The sequence below is a fragment of the Cuculus canorus genome, chromosome 9 (assembly GCF_017976375.1).
Source record: "Cuculus canorus isolate bCucCan1 chromosome 9, bCucCan1.pri, whole genome shotgun sequence".
Taxonomy (NCBI): Eukaryota; Metazoa; Chordata; class Aves; order Cuculiformes; family Cuculidae; genus Cuculus; species Cuculus canorus.
In genome coordinates this window covers 8,070,508-8,085,094 of record NC_071409.1, presented here as the reverse complement: position 1 = coordinate 8,085,094, position 14,587 = coordinate 8,070,508, and the positions used below count along the sequence as shown (strand labels likewise).

The 14,587-nt window shown below is 39.8% G+C and overlaps 1 protein-coding gene across 4 annotated transcripts in view; it reads right to left on the bottom strand.

Annotated features, from left to right (window-relative positions):
- Positions 1-14,282, bottom strand: part of RHBDD1 (rhomboid domain containing 1) — a 37,365-nt gene extending 23,083 nt beyond the window's left edge. The window contains exons 1-5 of one of the 4 annotated variants that reach the window (XM_054074609.1): positions 6,481-7,893; positions 6,034-6,142; positions 5,214-5,728; positions 4,745-4,834; positions 3,232-3,364 (exon numbers count right to left, since the gene is read on the bottom strand). In XM_054074609.1, coding sequence (XP_053930584.1) covers positions 3,232-3,364; positions 4,745-4,834; positions 5,214-5,646 — 656 coding nt within the window. In that variant the 5' untranslated portion in view covers positions 5,647-5,728; positions 6,034-6,142; positions 6,481-7,893. Of the gene's footprint in view, positions 1-3,231; positions 3,365-4,744; positions 4,835-5,213; positions 5,729-6,033; positions 6,143-6,480; positions 7,894-14,222 lie in introns of those variants that run through there. The other 3 variants (XM_054074610.1, XM_054074607.1, XM_054074611.1) reach the window with 3 other exon arrangements.
- Between the last annotated feature and the right edge of the window lie 305 nt (positions 14,283-14,587).

Genomic DNA, 14,587 nt, shown 5'->3' with positions numbered 1-14,587 from the left:
CTAGAAGGTAAACCCTTTGGACCTCCTTTGCTTTCCACGTATGAGAGATTCTGGCCCAATGTTTACAAGCCTCTCTATTAATTCTTACATCATTGCAGTATCATTACTATGAATTCAAGCAAATTCCTGTTGGTGAATTAATCCTGGACCATTTCACCCCTTTACCGTCACTGACCTGACTCAACAAATGAAAACGAAGCAGGAAAGTCACACCTACAACTTTTCTTCTGTAACTTCTCCCCAACAGCAGACCCCAAAGTCTGGGAGGCATTATTACTTATGCACACAGTTCTACCACAGGATGAATATTTTTTTTAGACCACAGAAATAAAATGCATGTATTTTACTTCTATGCATGTATAAAATGCATTAAATACACAGTGTATTTCTAAATTAACACAAGCACGGTTACCTGCAAGTGACAGTTTCTATACTTTGCTGCAAGATTTATTTAATCCTGCTTAGAACGTAGGCCATGTAGTCCATTTACCAGTGCTAAAAAGCTTCCCTAAATGCAAATTAAACTAAATTAAATGACAAGTAAACATCAACTTGTTTTACACAGCTCTGTACAGGAAAATGCTATTGCTTCTCTAAATGGAAAAGGAAAATTTGTCAGTAATTTCGTAACACATTGGTAAAATAGCATAGAAGAGTAAAGCTAGGTTTGACAAAATAAGAGACTATTAAATTGTTCTTATCACATAATGCCATTCCAGTAAAATCTGGGGTTTTTTTCAGTTGGTGGTTGTTCTTAGCCCTTTTGTTCCCAAGGGACAGTTCTCATCAATAAACAGTATAATATACAGTCCAGCAGTCAATCTGACTGATAAACAGCCATGAGTCATTGATATCCATAAGCATTAAACAACTGAGAAATTAAAAAAGCAGATGAAATAAGAAAATAGACACATGCGAAGGATCTCACGAGGTTAAGATTATGAAAGCTATGCAAAATATTTGTATTCACACTAAACATTTGTACCAGGGTTGAGACTGAGAAGGGCAGAAGGCAAATTTATAACCAGATTTGTCAAAATACGCCTCACTATTTCTGACAAACTGCAAAAAAAAAAAAAGCTACTCTGGACAGTCACAATATCAAACCTCAACATTTCAGAATGCTAAAAAAACCCATCCTCTGTTCTTGTCTACTCCTAGTTTTCCACTCCCCCATTATTCTCATACTTTGTTACCAAGTTTGAAAAAAACCCTAATGTCCAACTTCCAACCGTAAAGTGTCTTGGATACCATAACCAATTCTGGAAGAGGCACAGAGATTAAACATAACATAACTTTTCACATACTTGACATCAAAGAAATAATCCCAGAGATTGCTATAAAAAGGCTATAACTCAATATCCTGACTTTACGGAAAGCAAAGATTAGAAAGATATTACAGGCATTTTAAAATTTCCCAATAACAACAACATTAATGAGAAAAAAAAAAAGAACTAAAAGATGCCAGTAAAATCTTAAACCCTCTCCTAGTTCACAAGCCAAAGTTTTCAGTAGCCTCCATACTACTTCTGAGTCCTTCGTTGTTTACAGACTGTTAGGTGATCCTAATACATAGTTCCGCTAAGAGAGGTCCAAATTTATCGCCTGTCTTTCCGACTGGACAGAGTTTTGCCTCAATTACAGACCTTTACCTATTCAACACTAAATTCTGCAATATCATCTACAAAGGGACACCACTTAATCAGACACTTTAAATATTACCACATGCCCCGAGCATGCAGATGAGCTTGTACGAGCAATGCTTCAATCATCAAGAGCTATAATCGTTATGGTTCATTTCAAGGCAGCTAGCAGTTACTAATAAAACATTTTGTGTTCTAGGACATGAACTTCTGCAGAGTGCTACTTGTTTTCTATGGCTCTCATTATCATTTAAGTGCTGTGAAATTGTCCTATCAGAATTGCACGTACCAACATAGAGGTTCTTTAGACCAGGCAGCAGTCTAAGCTAACCTAAAATTACACAAAGGCTTTTAACACTATTTCTGGACCTTCTACACACTTCCCACTTCAGACATTTCTGCAATAATGCAACCGAAACAACAGCACTCAACCACTGAACTCATGTTTTCTCTCTCCAAGATATACTACGATATGCTTATGGTTTCACTTCAAAAATGATGGTCTTTCATTATTCTTTCATAATAAACAGTACTATTAAAAATATCACTGAATAAAAATGGTGTTCAGCTAACCTGATGGCTCATATTTTTCAGAAAAATGTTTTTAATGCACTGAAAACTCAGAGTTTATACCTGTAGCAACTCCACACAAGTGATCTCTCAGCTCACACTTAAACTGCATTTGGAACAGAGCGCTCTGCAGTTCATCTGTCTTTTAACCCAAGATTCCTTGATGCAGTCAATTAGGCAGCAGGTCATAAAGCAGTAAAATCAGTGTTTAAAATAACAATATTTGAATTCTCATTATGATCTGGGAATGTCCTACTTGCTAAATCACAGTATCTGTTGATGAGGGTGTTGGTACTGCTCTCCTCTTTTGTTTAAATCTTTCTGAAAAGTGGGAGGTTGTATACAAACTGTGATTTCATAGTTTGCAATTCCGATGCTTGTCCATTGCATACATTCTCCAATATGATTGACAACTATCATACCAAAAAATTACTTAATTCCAAACAGAACTCCAGAAATCAACTGCCAAAGAGGAGAAAGTCACTACTCTGACAGAGGTAGGGGCAGATAAACTGTGTTGGTGGAACTACGCACACAGGAAAACCATGGGAGGCAATCAGCAAGACTGCAGACGGCAAAACTGCATAAAATTTGCAGAATACTGGATGACAGCTTCATCGTAAATTAGAGGAGTGACTACAACAAATGGACAGAAGGGAAGTAGGAGAGAAACAGCAAGCACACAGTGGAATACTGCTAATGGAGCCCTAGGCACTATCATATACAGCATTAGTTTGGTTACTTTGCTGAAAACGCATGTCCTTTGTCCTTCATCAACTTCTGTTATTTTCCCTCAAATCCATACACCTTCTGGGTGCAGCATTTCAGGTTTCTATTTTGAAATGTGGTCAAACTAGAGGATGTGAAGGAAAAAAAGCAGACTGCAGCCTCAACAATTAATTGTAGCCCTGATGCTCCATTCGGATGCTAACACTACACATACTTCCTGATACATTCCAAACTACTTTAACACAGCCCAAATCTCTTCTCTTAGCTCTGAAATATTAAATGCACTTACCCTGGGGAAATTAAATGAATAGCTATCAGCTCCACCCAACAAGCATATTTACTGGATATCTGCAATCCAAGGACACTGCTGACTCTTCCTGGATTGTAATGGTTGTTAAGAACTTTCAAAGCAAACAAGACTCCTGCAAACAAGAAGAAAACACATGAAAAGAGAAGTACGTGTGTCTAAGTAATAAAGAAATGCAAACAACAACTACTGACATTAAAGTACCACACAGTTTCACAGCACTACAATGCATACCACTGCATGCCAAAACAACAGTTCTAAGCTGTTTTTTCAGTGATCCTATCCAGTAATTTAAAAAGAGATTAGAAATTACGTATTTGTATAAACAGCAATTCTAAGTTGCTTTTTACTTTGTCTATTCACTGTAGCTATTCAGGCATCCAAAACTATACATGTGTAATTTTAAAATGAAAGTTCCAGTAGAAATAATTGACAAAATTATTGAACTCAAAAGTTCTGTGAGCTGAGAAAAGCCATGACTGAAAACAAGACAGATAGCTGCATGTGAAGCTCAACAGTAGGCTCAAATTCTGAATTAACAGAAAATCATCTTACATACACTGCAGAACCACTTGTTTCTGAAAAAGAGAGTAGATAAATCACCTTTATCACACTAAATAATCATTTGTTTCTAATTGACTGAAATTGTCTCATCATGCAAGCAATAGCCAATAGGACAGAATTAATTCACATAATTAGCTGGAATAGCAGAGTTAAACATCAGTACAAATATACTAAGTAAAAACAGGAAAAGGTTTCCCTCTCCTTCTAACACCACAGCACACAAGAGGTAACAAAACTGCTTAATCTAGCCAGTGATGTAAATATTGTTATTGTAGGACCAAATATAAACAGGAATGTGTGTAAGCACATACACACACATTCACACAATTTGCTGCTGCTAAAACTAGAGTTGTTTAGAAACCACAAATTTACTAAAGGGAAGAAATATTCAACAGCACCTGCATAGTTTAAGAGTCATCTCTATCTGGTCTACCCCTCGGCTGACCAGAACTATTCTGCACAGCTTCGATTTTTATCACTTTTTTGTTTTAAGCTTAAAATGTCTATGTCCCTTTGGAACTGCCAGACCTAGTGTATTGTCAGGCTGCCTCAAGGGGACAAGGAGCAGGGCTGTTTCATCCACTGAAACTAAAATAAACATCAAAATAAAAACCACCCCCCCCAAAAAAAAACCCAACCAGCAAAGAGACATCCTGAAACTGCTAAAGCCAATGGGTCAAACACGCCTATAGGTTAGCTCTCTTGAAGAGATATTGTATCAGGAGAACATTCATGTTTCCAACAGCCATTTCATATACACACCGCGTGCTCCAATTGAATTTACCTATGTTGAAGGTATCAATCAGAATTTTGGAGGTTTAGAAAGATGGATACCAACTCTGATGACATGAGGGCTTGAGCTTAAAGGCAGCTGCTGAGCAATAGGGAAAAAGGCCCCAGGTGAGGCTTCTCTCAGCCATCTCTCACACACCTCTTTCCCCACTAGTCTGAGGAAGGTCACAGGTGCACCATATCAGAGCAGTCTTTGAGCACAGGTAGCCAAACCCCTCAGTGGAAGAGGCTGTGTATCAGAAAAGATGTTCAGAAATAATAATTACAGCAAAGCAACAGGCTTTTCTGCAACCCACCTAACGAGATTATTGACATCAGAAAACAAAAAGCTTCAGATTTCAAATAGTAACATCAAACACAAAACATGGTTCTACTCAGATATCATATTTTTCATGTTCTCAGATAAAGACACTGCTGGTCACAAAAACATTAATTCAACCACATAACGTTCACACACAGAGTACATGCTTTAAATTAGAAAACAGGATGACTTTACTGACATAGCACCCACATATACGCATCCATATTCTGCATTCAACAAATATTGCCATATGGTACCTAGAAACATTAATTTTACATATGTATATAGAACCATCCACGTGCCTTACCTGAAAACCCTACAGCACAATTCATTTTATATGAAGGATCATCGAGAATTTCCATACACATGAATTCCAACACCATATAAACAACTCCAATCAGCACTGAAAATACTGCAATTACGTATGCAAACCATACGCTCTTCAGTTTTCTTTCCAGCATCATTCCCTTCCAAAGCATGGAAATCATGTTGTAATATAAATGCCAGTCATCTGCATGGTGGACAGGAGAAAGCAGTAAACGCTGCCAGTTCTTTCTGTAGAAGCCTTCATGCACGCTGATACAGACTTCAGGCAGTGGTCTTACAGGATTCAGATAGAGAAAAATATTCAGAGCAAGTACCCCAAGGGTAACAGACGGAATGTTCTGGAGTCCAACTTGAGAAATTTGATAAAGCAGCAAAAGCAATCCAGCATTGACTCTTCCCTGCCTTCGTTGCATTGTTGTTACTTATTCAAAGAAACGCGATTATTCCAATTTCTACTCTTTTGTTTCAATTCAAAATCATACAAGTTTTGGAATTCTGAAGGAAAAGAGATAATGTCACTATTACACACATGCAGGGGTGTTTTCAAGCTCACTGATGTTATTTTTAGGCAAATTCTTATTTTCTTTTAAATAAGACAAAAATTCAAGTGAGAAAAAAATAACAATAAACTGGTATAAGACCCAAATATCATAAAACAGATTTAAAGAGATAAATCATATGAGCATTGTGAGAAAAAGCAGTCTGCAATCTCTCTTTCATGTCCCTGGACAGGCTTTACTTCATCTATAAAATTCCTGGATGTTCTAGACATATACTCATTAACAGCCTGATTTACTCACAATTATTAGAATTTCAGAATGGAAATTAGTTACAAGTTCTTCCCAAGAGTCCCAGTTTTCACACTTCCCATTTTTGCCACATAATTCTTTTTCATGACCATTTTTCCAGCTTTCACACATATTCAATGCAAACTAAGAACGAAACTGAAAGTTACCATTTCAAAAAGAAACAGAGACCCAGCTAAATACTCCTATCTGTAAGCTTGGACAATTATTAGTGCTTTTCTAGCGATCACAACTCAAATTTTAGTTTCAAAGCATATGACATAGAAATTGGAGGATGAAAGCAAATACAAAGAACAGCACATAAAGTTTCCAGCAAAATATTCATCTCTGCCCTGTTTATGCCAGCTAAAAACAGAAGATAAAAAAGGGCTATAATAAGTTTTAGCTCTAGAGAGAAATAGGGGTACTATGAAGAAAACTGAGAAAGGGCATCGAGCTAACCTGTGCAAGCCTGCAGAGCGAGGAGGGAGGAAGCTGCATTGGAGAACACAGCACGAGGTGATGTGGAGTTTTTAGAGAGTGGGACCAACTGCAGAAGACAAGAAAAAGCTCTGAATTTCAAGCAGCTGCTGAAGACTACCTCAACTTGGCCAGTACTGCTTTTAACTCTAAAAACTCTCCAAGTTGGTACAAAAGCATGGCTGCTCCTCCCCACCTCTCTGCTGAGCTACTGAAGACCCACAATACATTATTTCATACATAAGTATCAACTAAGCAGAGCCAGCAAAATACACTTACTCTTCAAAACTTCACAATCAGGTTTCAAATAAAACTTCCTGAAACATCTCGAAACAAAATTCCCATTTCAATGCTCCACTCACCTACTTCTCCATTATATCATTAAATGGTTAGAATAAGTTGATAATATACTGACTTTTTATTTAGTTTAAATTCCTTTTCAATTCATCACATCAAATGTGTCAAGGTTTAACCACAACCAGCAACTAAGACCACACACCCCCAGGGGGATAAAGAGAATTAGAAAAAAAAAAAGAAAATTCATGGACTGAACCATTTAATAAGACAGCAAAAGGAAGAGAGAATAATAGTAGTAGTAAGAATAATAATAACAAATACCAAACAAGTAACACACAACACAACTGCTCACTCCTGGGCAGCAGCCCCTGAGCAGTGAACCCTGACCCCCAGCCAACTTGCCATTTATATACCAAGCATGACATTATATGGTATCAAACATTTATTTAACCAGCTTGGGTCAGGTGCCTGGCTGTGCTCCTCTCAGCTTCTTCTGCACCAGACCACTAGCAGAGCATGGGAAACTGAAAAAGACCTGGGTTTCTTAAGCACAGCTGAAAACTATCAGTGAATTATCAACACTCTTCTCATACTGGCTGTAAAACACAGCAGCTACTGGGAAGAAAATTATCTCTATCCCAGCTGAAACCAGGACACTGTAAACATTTTTATTAGATAAACAAGCAAAAACCTAATTCTTTTGAAAGACAACAGAAAAAAAAGAATGATGCCTTTGTAAGAAGAAAAGGATAACAGCTCAAAATGCAAAGTTTAACATGCCATGTTATGCCTATTAGGACTTAACAAATTTCACATTTCCACAGACCGTTGGTATGCCTGCAAACAACTAAATTTTCTTTAGGTATTCAGAGTATCATTAATAATTTGATAGGGTTCCACTGCACAAAGTAAGTGAACACATGGAAAACAAGGAAATCGCCTCTGAACAATTGTATTCTCTAACAGCAAAAAGAACTATGAAAACTGCACAGGGTTGAGCAACGATTATCATCTAGGGGCCAGCCTACCTCCTCTACATAGATATAAGCGAGAGAAACATACGCTAGTTCACCTACCTAAGAAGTGGCATTATTTAATTAATCATATTAAGTGATTAATGATCAATCATTAAGTGATTCTGATTTTTCTTTGAATTTTGTTTATGCTCATTATAGCACTTTAAGAGAAGAAAAAATCCAACACCACCCTGCTAGCACCTCAAGATAACTGTAGTAGAATACAAGCAAACATATTTGTTACATTAAAAGGAAAATCATGCATTTTTTTCCACTGGTCTAACTTCAGAGATGCTACATAATGTCTAATTCTTGCCTCAAACAGTGTAAACAGCAAACCCGAAAGCTTTATAGCAGTCCTCTTCAAGGAGTAACTCTTAACTACACTTTTGCCTTTAAAATACAGTTTCTAAAACCACAAGCACATATCTATACAACAGCCGTGTAACATGACTGGGAGCGGTTTACACCATAATTACAGAAGTGCTATGTATTATAAATCATTCCCATTATTGGGAGCAATCAAAAATGCCAGCCAAGACACATTATGTGTTTGATTATACAGGAAAAAGATACAAGAAAGAAAACAGTAGTTACTTGAGAGCCTTCTGGAACGCAACTCACTAAAAATATATAGGGCTTTCAACTGTTTGAACATTCTTCCTCAGCCTCTACTCTGTGTAACAGACGTTTAAGGAGGCTTGAAACAATGAGGCACTTATTCCTTTTTCTTTTTTGAAAACATGCCACCCTCTTCCAAATGTACAAATTCCCAGAACAGACTTGAAATGGACATTTGTCTTGCATCTAGGATGCCACGTGTCTGCATTTTTGTCACCTACTCAAGATAAATGTCTGAACTAAACATTCTCGGAATCTGTTTGTTTGTTTTGTACTAACCAAGTGCAAAGCGTTTCAACTTTTATTTTACTGTGACAACCCCCCTCGCTCACTTGGCAGCCATAAAATATTATGACTTCATAATTCTAAAAAAGCATGTAATAAAGTAAACACTGTAGCAAATACCAGTTAAAATAAAATGTTTTACTGTCTTTTCCTATGGCTGTAATTTGAAGTAAGAGGAAATGTATCTCCCTGTACTCTTGCTCCCCCCAAAAATGGACAGAACTGCTCTGAAATTTTTATTTATGTGAAGCAAAATCCAGCCCATCGCCCTTCTTCTTAAAATAAAGAATCTGTGAGGTAAGCCTAGATTTTTAGGAACAGACGGAGACGTATTGCATCTCATTCCCATCAAGGGTGAATGCAGTGTGATCTACATTTTGCATTTATCTATACTGCACACCCTATGCTTCCGATCTGTCACCAACCTTCTCCCTACAACTGCTTTGTTCTTGTCACTTTGCAAAAATGATTTGTAATGGAAGCACTCTAGCACTGAGGATTTACTTATCTAGGAAGATACACTCTCAGGGTACAGACTTATGCAAGTAAAGAATGAAACGGGAACAGAGTTTTTAGGGCAGAACAGGAGGAAGCCTTTTATTATTGCCCTCAAACTTTGTAAGAGGGGTGAGGAACTGAAAAAAAACCAATGCCAGAGAAACCTCAAAAATTGTACGCATAATGAATCCTCCTGTTTATATATAATATATATGCAAGGAGAAGGTCAAGCACAAGCTGTCAGTTATGACAAGCTTTGAAATGTGTAGTCAAATTACACAGCTCATAACAAATGCAAGGTTCTGACATAATTATAACAGCAATTACTTCATAAAGAATGACTTCTGGATTAATCAAATACGCCTTTAAAGGGCATAATGTGCTTTCATTCACAAAGGAATACTGAATTTTAAATGAAAACCCACAACATTGCAGAATTTGGTATGAGAGGTCGTATATCTGTAATACAAAAATCTCAAAATAATTTAAGTCACTAACAACTTTGCTGAAAGCAAACAGTACAAAGCTAAATAGCAACATAAAATGACAGCATAAAAAGCTACGTCACAAAGTCTTTTTTTTTTAGTATACCAGAATTTAATGTCCTTTAAAGTCTTCTGTGAGAAAAATGAAGTCGCTCTGCCTCTTATGTCTGCTTTAGCATGAAAACTGAAAGTATTTTACAGGTCTTTAATCTTAAGTAGTACTAAAAAGAAGTCCTTAAGAAATAAGCATTTAAGCTAACAACTTCAATTTAAAACTGAAAATTGTGTTCTGAAGTGTACATGGAATCCACTTCTAACTCAAACTCTTCAAATTATTCAGCTGGCTACACTGACACTGAAGCCATAACAAGCAACACTTCCTTACACCACATAAGGACTCAGCACGTAGAACCAATATGCTTCCTTAGGTCACTCCCAGGGAAACACAAACATGAAAGTTTTAATCCTAGCAGTTGTCAATCTGATTGTCCAAACCATCCTTCCAAACCAACCCGCAGTTGGCTAAGCACGGGTTGGAAGACTAGCCTGACCCTCAAACTGGTATGATGGATGAACTGCAGGCAATTTACACGTGAGGCATTACACAGTGGTGACTTAAGCAGCCAGAATCTGAACAAACCAGCAATCCCAAGTTGCAAGAAGAGAAATACATTATAAAAGTTTAAAAAAACCCTCAAAATATCCTGTAGTAGCAATATGAGAAACGTGATGTAGCAAAACCTTCAAAACCTCCGTTTGTAAAAAATCAGAACAATTACTGAAAACTTCAGTACATTGTGATCCAGAAAATTATTGAAAAGACATTAATTATGTGACTAATCTACCACTAAACTCATTCCTTCATGATCTTTCAGTTTCTCCATTATCTTTGTAATGGAGCAGCCACTGTGGAGATGGTTTGTTCATATGCCTCAAAAACAAGACCTGATCTCCGTCGAAGAGGATTTACTTGTGACACATGCACTACCAATACTCTTTATTTCCTCTCTGGAGACAAAGATTGCATCAGTCTTTTCATCATGCAATGTAAATCAGCTCCTGAAATGGAACAACCTAATAAAAAGCTTTTTCACATTTATAGCTTATTCTAGTCAAGAAGCTGATTATAAATACACTGTCAAAAGGCGAGGTTTTTTGATTATGTAAGTTTTATATAATAAACATTCTGCTGCAATTGCCAAAGCAGTAAGTCATTTTAGTGTAGAACGGACAGAAAAAGCAGGAACCTTTATAGATTTTTATAATTTACACTTATGAAAGTCTACATTTTAGCAGTTTTACTTAGAAATTACAAAGTATACCTGCATTGAAAAAAAATCGGTTCATGATCTATACAGGAGCCAGAACAGCAATATGTTACCACCGCTTTTTTTCTCTTTTTGCTCAGAAAAACCTAAAAGCAACATAGAGTTTTCTCTACCTCTAAACTCCTGTAACACATATAATCAGAAACTAAAAAAAATCATTTTTGACCAAGCTTGAAAAAAAAGGAACTTATCAATAGATATTTTCTTTGAGGCACCAGCTCTTGCTGAAACCTCTGTGATCGGTTAATCAGAATTACTTTACTGTAACATTTTGAGGGGAGATAATCCCTTCTCAGTTTTGTAGAAAGGACAAGCAAAGGTCTGATAAATATTCTTAATACCCCCATCTCATAACAGAGGGTAGCTACCTCTCAAAATGCTATGATGCATCTACACATAATTCAAGTTACAGAAGTAAAATAATGATAAATATTTATAGTTTTATCATTCTAATGGCAAAGGTGAGACAATGTCAGAGTCTGGAAAAATAAAACCACAACAGAACAATGGTGAACTAGAGATTAGACCACAGTTAAGATTTTTAACTTCACAGATGTTTAACTACATTAATCAGGGTCAGAAGTCTTGGGAGCTTTTTACTTGTTTGCAGTTTAAAACTGAGTGCTTGTACCATGAAAGCATCCTCCATGATCTACCTCAAGAACTTTGGAATATAAATACAATGAAGCAACAAATGCTTCTCTGACTCCACAAGTGCGAAGCACAAACCTTTTAGAAGTTTAGCATTCGTTAGTTTGTGTTGCTTCTAGAGAAAGTTTTTCTGAAGTTTGTAGGAGAAAGGAAGGACAGGAACCTTATTTTCTAATAAAATCAATCTTAAGTAGTATTGGTTAAAAATACAGAAAATTTAGAAATATACACTTCCTAGAACTGGTGTTATATTAAGTCTCATCAAGACCTCAAATCTCTTTGAGCTAGCAAAACGCAGCTTCAAGAAAAACATCACTGCACTATCTCAGGAAATAAAACCAACTTGGGTGTCAGCAAACACGTTTTATAAACACTCAAATTACTTAAACACTGGTATTTACACAAATGTAAGAGAGTTTACAAACATAGTTGAGATACATTTGTCACTGCTTTTCCATTGCTTGAGGCACAAGTTATTTGCAGGTTTGAGGGGGGTTTTCTTTATCGTTTTAACAAAGAAAGAAAGGGAGATAGTTCTGGTCAGAATGTAAAAAAAACCCAGTTGATTATTTACATAATCTGTAAAAATATTGCTGTAGGGAAACAGAATAAATAAAAAAGAAGAATACTGAAGCCACACGACTTGTGAAGCAGCACCCAGTACACGAAGTAACGCCTAATGCATGAAGCAATGCCTAGTGTGTGAAGGATAACCCAGTGTCTGAAGTACACAAAGCAGTGCCCAGTGCATGAAGAACAATCCAGTATACACGAAGCAGTGCCAGGGACTGAAGCAGTGCCCAGCACACACGCAGCAGCACCCGGTATATGCAAAGCAGAACCCACTGTATGTGAAGCGGCACCCAGGACAGAAAGCAGAAATCACTGTATGTGAAGCAGTACCCAGTGCATGAAGCAACACCCAGTGTGTGAAGGATAACCCAGTACATGAAGTACATGAGGCAGCGCCCGGTATGTGCGTGTGAAGCAGTGCCCAGTGCATAAAGAGGCACCCAGTATATGTGAAGCAGTGCCAAGGACTGAAGCGGTGCCCAGTAAATGCGCAACAGCACCCTGTATATGCAAAGCAGAGCCCACTGTATGAAGTGGCACCCAGGACATGAAGCAGAACCCATTACACGTGAAGCAGCAACCAGTGCATGAAGCAACACCCAGTTTACGTCCAGCAGCGCCCAGTAAGCAAGAAGTTGCGCCTAGTGTGTGAAGAATAACCCAGTGCGTGAAGTACATGAACCAGTGCCCAGTGCATAAAGCAGCACTCAGTATATATGAAGCAGTGCCAGGGACCCAAGCAGAGCCCAGTATGTGCACAGGAGTGCCCTGTATATGCAAAGCAGCACCTGGTATACGCGAAGCAGAGACCAGAACATGAAGCAGAGCTCACTATATGCGAGACAGAGCCCAGAACATGAAGCAGAGCTCACTATATGTGAGACAGAGCCCAGAACATAAAGCAGAGCTCACTATATGTGAGGCAGAGCCCAGAACATGAAGCAGTGCTCACTATATGCGAGACAGAGCCCAGAACATGAAGCAGAGCTCACTATATGTGAGACAGAGCCCAGAACATGAAGCAGAGCTCACTATATGCGAGGCAGAGCCCAGAACATGAAGCAGAGCTCACTATATGCGAGGCAGAGCCCAGAACATGAAGCAGAGCTCACTATACGTGAGGCAGAGCCCAGAACATGAAGCAGAGCTCACTATATGTGAGACAGAGCCCAGAACATGAAGCAGTGCTCACTATATGCGAGACAGAGCCCAGAACATGAAGCAGAGCTCACTATATGTGAGACAGAGCCCAGAACATGAAGCAGAGCTCACTATATGCGAGGCAGAGCCCAGAACATGAAGCAGAGCTCACTATACGTGAGGCAGAGCCCAGAACATGAAGCAGAGCTCACTATACGTGAGGCAGAACCCAGAACATGAAGCAGAGCTCACTACATGTGAGGCAGAGCCCAGAACATGAAGCAGAGCTCACTATACGTGAGGCAGAGCCCAGAACATGAAGCAGAGCTCACTATATGTGAAGCAAAGCCCAGGACATACAGCAACACCCAGTTTACATCAAGCAGCGCCCACTAGGCATGAAGCAGTGGCACCCGGCATATGAAGCAGTGCCAAGGACCGAAGCACGGTCCAGTACACGTGCAGCAGACCCAGTACATGCGAAGCAGCGATCAGGACAGGCAGCAGCACAGCCGGGCGTGCCCGCACGGGCAGAGCTCGTCGATAACGGACGCGCCCAAGGGTCGGCCAAGCCGCTCCCTCTCGGGCTCCGCCTCCTCCTGCCTTCGCGAGAGCGGAGCGCTGCAGAAACGGAAGGGAAGAGGAGTTATGCGGTATTTGTGCCCTTCCCCTCGGTGCCCCGCACTGCGAGCCCTGCGGCGGGGAGGGGGCTGAGGGACGGCGCTGAGGGGCGGCGCTGAGGGGCGGGGCTAAGGGGCGGGGCTAAGAGCACGGCTGGGGGCGCTCTGCGTGCGAGGCACCAACCGCTCCCCTCCCCGCCCGGCACTCACAGCCTCCAGCGCCCGGCGGCAGCGGCGACGGCCCGGACCTCGCGCCGCACCACGTGACCCGCCCCAAGCCAATCAGCGGCGAGGGAGGTGGTGTCAAGCCCCGCCCCCAAGAGCGCGTGCGCCTCAGAGGGGTGGGCGTGGCCAGGCGGTTGGGGCGTGACCAGACGAGGGGGTGGGAGTTGGCCACAGGAATGGATGGGCGTGGTCATACGCGGGGGGCGTGGCTTCCGGAGCGTTCTCTGCGCTGTTTGGACCGTGGGGCGGGAGCTGAGCCCAATACAGATGCGGGTGGGAGGTTGAGGGCGGGGAACAGCACAGAACATCGTAAGGGAAACACTTCGGCGAGTGCTTTGTGGTCAAATGTC